Source organism: Rhagoletis pomonella, unplaced genomic scaffold, assembly GCF_013731165.1.
Source record: "Rhagoletis pomonella isolate Grant_MI unplaced genomic scaffold, Rhpom_1.0 Rhpom_scaffold_00010, whole genome shotgun sequence".
Classification (NCBI taxonomy): Eukaryota; Metazoa; Arthropoda; class Insecta; order Diptera; family Tephritidae; genus Rhagoletis; species Rhagoletis pomonella.
The window spans coordinates 25,567,729-25,576,565 of NW_023458564.1; the positions used below are offsets into that span (position 1 = coordinate 25,567,729).

General features: G+C 45.1%; 1 protein-coding gene across 1 annotated transcript in view; it reads right to left on the minus strand.

The window, feature by feature from the left end:
* LOC118746188 (sphingomyelin synthase-related 1) overlaps positions 1-8,527 on the minus strand; it is a 16,302-nt gene extending 7,775 nt beyond the window's left edge. The window contains exons 1-2 of the mRNA XM_036479995.1: positions 8,183-8,527; positions 7,613-8,123 (exon numbers count right to left, since the gene is read on the minus strand). Coding sequence (XP_036335888.1) covers positions 7,613-8,123; positions 8,183-8,269 — 598 coding nt within the window. The 5' untranslated portion in view covers positions 8,270-8,527. The remainder of the gene's footprint in view (positions 1-7,612; positions 8,124-8,182) is intronic.
* Between the last annotated feature and the right edge of the window lie 310 nt (positions 8,528-8,837).

Here is an 8,837-nt window from a genome sequence, read left to right on the forward strand (position 1 = left end):
TCCTCCGATTTGTGGACCTAAAATCCGAGATGGCGGAATGTTTCCATATGAAATTTAGGGGCAGGACTGTAGATCTATGGTCTACATGTAAAAAAAAGTACACTACATAAAAATTTCCTTACTACATTTTTTTCTTCGTGCCAATTTTACCTAAGTTTACTGCGCTAAAAATTAACTTCTCAAAACCTAGAAAATTTCAATTTGACGCGGCAAAAACCTCAATAACTTTAAAAGTTTTAAGATATTGTAGCCATTTTAGACATCGGGCCTTTGAGGCACGTCTTTAAAAAATTTTTCGCAGGTCACGTTTTTATGACCAAGTCAACCTTTCTGGGGGGAGTCTTGCTTTGTAGGACAAAGTTGCAAAATAAGGCGCAGTCTAATATTCATACATGTGCTTAGTTAAAAAAAACGCTAGTCTACTCACAAAATAAAAAAAAGGCCAAACCGCGGCATTCGTCACGAAATTAATATCATAAATTTTGTGTTTCTAGTTCAGCTTTCGTCACTCGAAAATTTTACCTCAAAGAGGTTTTTAATTTGATATACTTTTTGTCAAAAATTCCCTACATTTGGCTTAATATAATAAAATTTTAAACCGAAAATCCCCGCATGTAGGGAATTTTCCCTACTTCTGGCATCACTGTGTGAAATCAAATGCAAACGCACACAGGCCAATTTCGGCTGACGCAGAAAATAAAGCTGATGTCAGATAAAACGCTTGCTTCGCTTTGCGTGACAGATTCGCTTTGACAGATAAGACGAAATGTATGAAAATGCACGAAGCATGCCGCATAGATTGTTTTAGCTGCAGCGCGAAACGAAGAGATGGCCAAAAGATGGGCGATAGACCTCCAGTTTCATAGCCCTTCTAAAGATCTTCCGATGGCACTGAAATTTGAGGACATATAATTCAGTAAATCTCGGTACTCAGCTCCGACGAAAGCATTTGAGTCTCTCCTAAATATTTTGGTGGACGTCTTAAAATATAATAGATTTTATAATTCCAATGGTAAAATAGTACCGATTTTTTTTTGTATGGGGAATGATGCAGTCTAATATACATATATGGGGAAATCTTTTGAGATGGGGACATTCTGCGTACTGGCATATTGTTTCCGAGACAAAGCAACTGCACTGTTAAGTGCGGTTTCTGTACCTTGGTCAATACTATTTATATGTGTAAATATCTGTAAATAGTTATTCACGAAAAAAATACGGTTTAAACGACTAATTTATTTGGTAAAATCGAGAAAATCAGGAAATTTCTACTGCAACTCGCATAAATTCTGACAAAAAAATATTGCAACTTTTAAAATCTAACTTAATCAAATTCTGCAATAGGGCGTTCTTCAACTAAATTTTGAAATAGAGGGTTGTTGAGGGTTTTGCTAAAATCGGGAAATTCAGGGAATTTCTAGTGCAACGCGCATAAATTCTAAAAAAAATATTGCAACTTTGAAAATCTATCTCAATCAAATTCTGCAATAGGAAATAAATTTTGAAATAGAGGGTTGTTGAAAAGTTTTTTGAGATAGGGCATTTTCGAACTGGCTGCCGAGATAAGTCGATCTTCCGCTGAGCAGTGACACTAATGGTGTTTTCGTTTCTACCAAAAAATGTCATCTTTTGATTGCCCCTTCCTCTTTTCGTGTGTGAATAAAGACTAAATTTGCAGTGATACCCTATAACAGGGTTGAGTGTAACACCAAATACATTTTGCGCCGTGGAAGGGCAGCATTTTTTGGAAGAAACGAAATCACTATAAGTAAGTTCCATTTGGTGTTCCCAACGCTGATAAGTTATTCCTCTTCTCTTGCCAACGCAACTACGACCCTTTTCAGGGGTATGGGAATGTTTTCTATACCAACATGACAACTTGCAATAAAAGAAGTTGTGTTTGAATTCGCAAAGCCATAACGCATACATATGTATGTATGTAGCTTTTGTTATATGCTTCATCGTACCATACGTGAACCAAAGCCGAAAGAGGGTTAATGTAAACAAATATACGAATTGTTTACATTTAAATTTTCAAATATTGATTTCACTTTGTTTATTACATTATTTTCTATTCTTGCTCGCGTTTTGGCATTTCTCTGGCGCAAATGCACCAGTGTTGCCACACCTTGGCTTTTCCTACCAAATCTGGTAGGTTTATTTCCATTTGGTAGGCTGGTAAGATGGATTGGATTTTGGTAGGTTCCGCGACCAAAATAGTTATGTTGAAAAATAGAAAATATGTATCTCCAAAAATTTTAGCAACCTTGTTCCTTATTGTGCTTGATGTGGCTACAAGTAAATTTAAATTAAACTGAGCTACAAAGTTGTGATAAACTATGTAAATACATATATATCTTTGTATTTATACACTGAAGATTGGTGCGCTGAAAAAGGTTTGTCAATAAACCCACTGAAGTCCACTATTATCTCATTTACCAAAAGAAGTAAAGCCAACTTGGCTAGACCCACCTCGGCAGGGACAGAAATTGAGTTCTCAGAAGAGGCGAAGTATCTAGGGATAACTCAGGACAAAAGCCTTAGTTGGAACTCATATATCTGGAATGTTGTCAACAAGGCTACAAATGCGTTTTATGCCTGTCAGAGACTTCATGGTAAGACTTGGGGAATATCGCCCAAACTAAGGTATTGGTCTTTCAATACGGTTGTTGTTGTTGTTTTAGCGGCTACAACAACCCCGCCCAGGACGGTTGGTATCTCAGTCGTTGTCGTCAAGTTCCACTAACGGCAGCCCTAGGAAGCGTGCAGCTTCTGTGGGGTTGGTCCACAGGGACAAGGCCGTTAGGGTTGTCGGGTTTTCCGGGCAAGCGAAGAGATGTTTCGAGTCATGTGGGGTCTCTCCGCATGCCGGACACTCATTTGGCACATCCTCATTCAATCTACTCAGGTAGGAGTTTAACCTGCTGCAGTAGCCGGAGCGAAGTTGTGCTAGTCTCGTTCGAGTCTCCCGAGGCAGATGAAGCTCCGTCTCGTCAGTGTCCGGGGGCGGTATGCCTAGAACGGCATTCACAGGTCTAGAGTCTACATAACTCGAGACTGACTACCTGTGAATGCCGTTCAGGGCCAGTCGGTAAGCTGTCGGGTCCAGAGGTTGCTTAATGAACCTCTGGACTTCGTCCGTCAGTTCATATAGATGCCTCCTGACGTGCCTAGGCGAGGGCTCCTCTGCAAACAGCTGTCTGTTTGGGTGGCCACTTCTGTGGCTCCCGATCAGGAACTGCTTGCAGAGCATTATGTTGTGCTCCTTTACGGGGAGCATTTGCGCCTCGCCGTGAAGATGGTGTTCGGGCGACATCAGGAGGCATCCTGTCGCTGTCCTGAGTGCGGTGTTCTGTGCAGTCTGTAGCTTCGTCCACTGCGTCCTACTAGTCCCCGGCGACCACACTGGCGCTGCGTAGTTCAAAACCGGCCGGCCAATTGCCTTGTATGTTGCCAGCAACGTTTCTTTGTCTTTGCCCCAAGTACAGCCGGCTAGCGACTTGAGGACCTTGTTGCGGCTCTGTACTTTATTGACAATAGCGGTTGCGTGCGCAGAGAAGGAGAGCAGGCTGTCGAATGTTACTCCGAGTATTTTGGGGTTATTCACCGTCGGAATTGGTGTGTCATCGCCGTGAATTCCCAGCGGTAGCCTGACCTCCTTCGTCCAGGTTGTGAACAGGGTCGCTGAGGATTTCGTAGGGGAGAGGGCTAGACACTTTGCAGTGAAGAAGCGAGAAAGTTCGGAGAGATACCCGTTTACTTTCGAACACAGGTCATCAATTCCATTCCCAGTCGCCATGATCGAGCAATCGTCGGCATAAGAGACAATCGAGACTCCCTCTGGTGGTTGAGGGAGCTTTGAAATGTAAAAGTTAAACAGTAGCGGGGAAAGGACACCACCCTGTGGAACCCCCTGTTTTATTTTCCTCAGTTTACTCGTTTTGTGTCTAAACATTACCGACGAATGTCGACCACTCAGATAATTTTCCGACCACCGTTTGAGCCTCTGTGGGAGAGAGGAGGCCTCTATATCTTCTAGTAGCGTGGAATGGCAGACGGTGTCAAACGCCTTTGACAAGTCCAACGCTACTAGAATCGTTCTCTCATAGGGACGGTTTCGGTTAAGGCCACGAGTTATCTGAGTGTTTATGGCGTTAAGTGCTGTTGTTGTACTGGGCACTTTACGGAAACCATGCCGATGCTTCGCTGAGGTCAAGTGGTTTGTGAAGTACGGGAGTAGCAAGGCCTCGATTGTCTTCGCTACCGGGGAAAGGAGTGTTATCGGACGATAAGAATCTCCTTTGTTGGCAGGTTTCCCCGGTTTGAGCAGTGGGACCACTCTCCCCTCCTTCCAGATGTCTGGGATGATGAGAGTGGCCATAGACAAATTGAGGACCTCCGTTAGGTACGCTACCCCCGCAGGACCCAAATTTTTCAGCATCAGCATGCATGGCTTTGGAGGCTTTCGCCTTCCCGATGGCCACCTGAACTTCACCGCAAGTGAAAGCAAGGGGGGCACAGGTTGTTGGCAGTTTGTGCAGCCTTCTGGTCACTCGACGCTTGGCTTTGTCCACCGGAGGATGCAGTATGAACTGCCGGCTAAAATAGCTCGCGCATCGCTCCGGGTCCGACGAAGCATGGTCGCCGAAGGAAATTTCGACTCTGTCGTCGTGCTTCGTCGGATTGGACAGCGACCTCACGGTTGACCAAAGCTTGCTCACACCAGAGGTGAAGTTACAGGTTTTCAGATGCTCCTCCCACTTCTTCCGCCTATGTACGTTTACTAGTTGCCGAATCTCCGCGTTGAGATCCCTGATACGGGGATCTCCGGGATCAGCCTGACGAAGGCTATCACGCTCATCGGCTAGAACAGCCGCTTCGGCAGGGAAGTTTGGACGTGGGTCCGTTATACATCCTGCCGGTATGAAGCTAGCTGCAGCAGCAGTGACAGCCCTGCGGAACTTACGTTCACCGAGATGGACGTCGGTTGGTGTGGGGAGCGCTGTGAAGATGTTTTCGGTAAACTCCGCGTAACCTTTCCAATCAGCTTTAGAAAAGTTGATATAGGTCCGGTGTTTGGCGGAGGCAAAGTCCGTTGGTTTATCTATCGAGATGATTATGGGTAGGTGGTCTGATGCTAAAGTCAGCATAGGTCGCCATGTTATGCTGTTTATCAGACCAGCGCTGACTATGGTGATGTCTGGCGAGCTACTGCAGTTACCCATAATCCTGGTGGGTGCGTCGTCGTTCATTGTGCAGAATGTCGAATCGTCTATCTGCTCAGCCAAGTCGGTTCCCCTACGGTCGTTTGACAGGCTTGAGTGCCAAAGATCGTGGTGCGCATTAGAGTCACCTACTACCATACGGTTTTCACCTCTGAGGAGCGCACCTATATCAGGGTGATATCCTGCCGGGCAGCAGGTGACAGGGGGTATGTATATGTTAAATATTTCGAGCTCAACATCGCCTGACCGGATAGCGATGCCCTGACATTCTAGGGTGGTATCCCTGCGGTCGATGTCTGCTTCGATAAGACGATACTGCACGGTGTGGTGCGTGATGAACGCTAAGCCACCACCATTATCTCGCTCGCGATCTCGACGGTGCACGTTGTACCCGGCGCAATTCAACAAAGTTGAATTGCTGTGCAACTTCGTCTCTTGGACCGCAGCTATCAATATACCATGCCGACACATGAAGCCGGTTATCTCCTCAATCTTGCTCTGTAGCCCGTTGCAGTTAAATTGAAGGAGCTTCATGTGGTTCGGGAGACGTGTCGTGATGTGGGGTGTAAGTTATGTGTGTGTTCTTACCGCCGTTGGCTGTGTGCGCTGCTGTGATGGTTGCCGCCCTGTGGTCGTGGCGGGAGGCCTCACAGTTGAGGTCGGCGACCGAGCAGCGCAACACGGGCCCTTGAAGTTCCCAGTCCAATCTCGCGTGGTACGCAGACCTGAGCATGCCCTAAAGTGGCACCAGCCAAGGCAGGTGTTGCACTTGACTGATGTCACATTACGGAATATCCTGGTCTGACATACCGTGCAGATTGTAGGAGGAACCACGAGTTGTTGGCGGCGGCGTATGGGTGGTGGTGCGGTTGTGTGTGTTATGTGGTCTGTCGTGGCTGTGGTATGGCCTGTGGTGTTATTATGTTGTTGTGTTGTGGTGACTGTGTGAGGCTGCTCGGGTGGACTGAGGTTAGCCGTAGAGGCTGCTCTGTTTGAGCAACAGGGGGCCACGTACGACGGGGTCCACTGTCGATGTGTCCGTAGTCCTGAGCAGACTCTAAGGTGACTCCACCCCTCGCAGGCATTACACTTGACTGAGGTGGAGTTGTGGTGTAGTCGTCTCCGGCATACACAGCAGGTGTACATTTCTGGCCCTGGGTTTGACTCGATGCCAGCCCTGAGTAGAAGAATTCGTAGTGAATGTAGCCCTATGGACGAACAACTTCTGAGATACTTCGCCGACCTAAACGGAGTTAGATCGCCGAAACAACAGCCCTTGGTCGGGTAAAACCCGAGTCATTCCGGTACGTAGAACCGGCTGTCGTGGGAATGTTCAATACGGTAGTTAACCCCGTTGTTAAAAAAGCGGCACTGGCATTGTGGCCAAAAGGTAAGCAAGTAAACGCGGGTGTGTTTTTCATTTGTTTTGTGCTCATTGCACGTTTGGAAGTAGGCATCTCTTTTGCCTTTTTGTTTTGTTTGGAGATATTACTTAATTTGGTCTGTATATAAGCCGAAGCTCTGAAAGTCGATAACAACAGTGAGGAGAAACGCTTTAAATCGATCACCCTGGCCTGTGGAGATCTTCTGAGTCATTGGAGATTCTCCTCAAGTCATTTCTGGATGATCCCTAGTTATCTTTCTACCCTACAAGGTCAGAGTTCCTGAAAGGGACTGAGGTGAAGCGACAATAACTATGATTGACGATGGTATTCCGACGGATCAAGTTGGACGACGGGAATACTGTGGCAGGCGTACTTGGCCCAAGATTCCCGGAAAGTCTGCCAATGGGCACTTACCCAACGTTATTTCAGGTGGAAGTGTTCGCAATCATAATATGTGTTCGTGAATGTCTTCGTGGAACAGCAAATGTGGCCAGGATAAATATTATGTCATATAGTCAGGTAGCGTTAAAGGCCGTACACTCAATCAATGGTTTGTGGACAGCTTTAGACCTATTTTAAACCACCTGGTAGCCCACAATAGCGTAACGCGGTTTGAAGGCAACGAAAGGGCTGAGTTTCACGCTAAGCATAGAACCTAAATGCGCTTTAATGGTCCAGAGTATTTTGTGGGATGGTGGAGGAAACCCCAGAGAAAATTCTACGTAACGTTTATAACTACCTCCCAGTTAAACATCATTATCGACTATTTCGACATCATGCATATAACATGTGATCGATAAACCAGTCATTGTGTTTAACCGTAACTTCTACCTCATTGCGGTGACAGGAACTGGTAACATTTTATGGTACTAAAATTTTCCGGTTACAAAATTATCGGTAACAAATAGACCTGTAAAAGTGACTAGATTTTGAGCTGGAAACCCCTTGCTGTACCCACAATCAGTTATAGGATATTGAAATGTGCATTGAGTTGTGACTTACCTAGGCTAATAGCGGTTTTAAATAGCTCTGGTGGTATGTTGGTAGCGCGCCCATCAACTGACATCGGTGGAGATAAGTTATCACCTTCCGCACTACCACTTAAAGTTGGCGGTGGTGCACAAACATCTGAATAATAACAATTCCCACCACTACCACCAGTTTGAGCGAGTGAACAACTACATGCGCCTACGTTGTAGCAACCAGAAGCTACACGAACTTTGTGAGGATTTATGGGCGATCCATCCGCTGATATGGATGTGCTCATATGCGTACATGTACAAGCGTGCTGGAGGGGTGAATGCAACTGACTCTGTTGTAGAGTCCGTACAGCTACCCACAGTTTTTTCATATCACTCATCCTAAGGTTGTATTGAAGCCGATAACGAAAATCTCGAATATCGTTTTCATTTAATTCTAAAAGATCACTGCCATCAATGCGTTCAAGGGTCAAGCAGTTTATAACTGCGGGTTGCATATCATAATCTTTGGCCCATTTTATTACATCCTCCACCTGATGCAGAAAACATATGTAAATAAATTTTAAAATAAAAGTTGGGTATTTAAAATCACCTGCCACCCGCAACATTGTATGGGAGGATCGCCAAGCTCCATATCTGATTTGCAATCATTGGTTACACGGTCACAAGTGACCTCCATCGCTAGTTAGTATCTTTGGCAGTTCTTATTTGTTATGAGTCAGGTGCACGGCATGACGGTCAAACTTCCCGAGTGGTATTCATATGTATACGAAAAGCGCCTATCTTTATCACGATAAAGTAAAAGTAATCATTATTTCTAGGAATATTTAAAACGTTTCATATGACAAAGTTCCTGTTACAGCCATATACCAATGACAAAGAAAAAGTTGAATACGATTTCTCTTTTTGCGTTAAACTATTATTTCGCCAATTCTAAATAAAAGCCCAATTTGACATTCCTTTTTGTTTTCGCCTTCTCTACCAGACCTGGCAACTCCTTCAAACAGCCAAAAGACACTAGGGGCCGTCACACCCAGCTTGGTACTCTGTAAAGGCCATGCCAAATGCAACTTTATGCGACGTTATTGCTGTATTTAAAATGCAACATTAAGCACTTTCCAACATATTTTTTCGAAGAGCGTTCATGCTATCGCATTTAGCAAATGTACATTTACGCGAGTTCGAAATCGTATGCTTTTGACAAATAGCGGTGTTCCAGTCGCTTATTCAGATCCGTATCGCAAAAA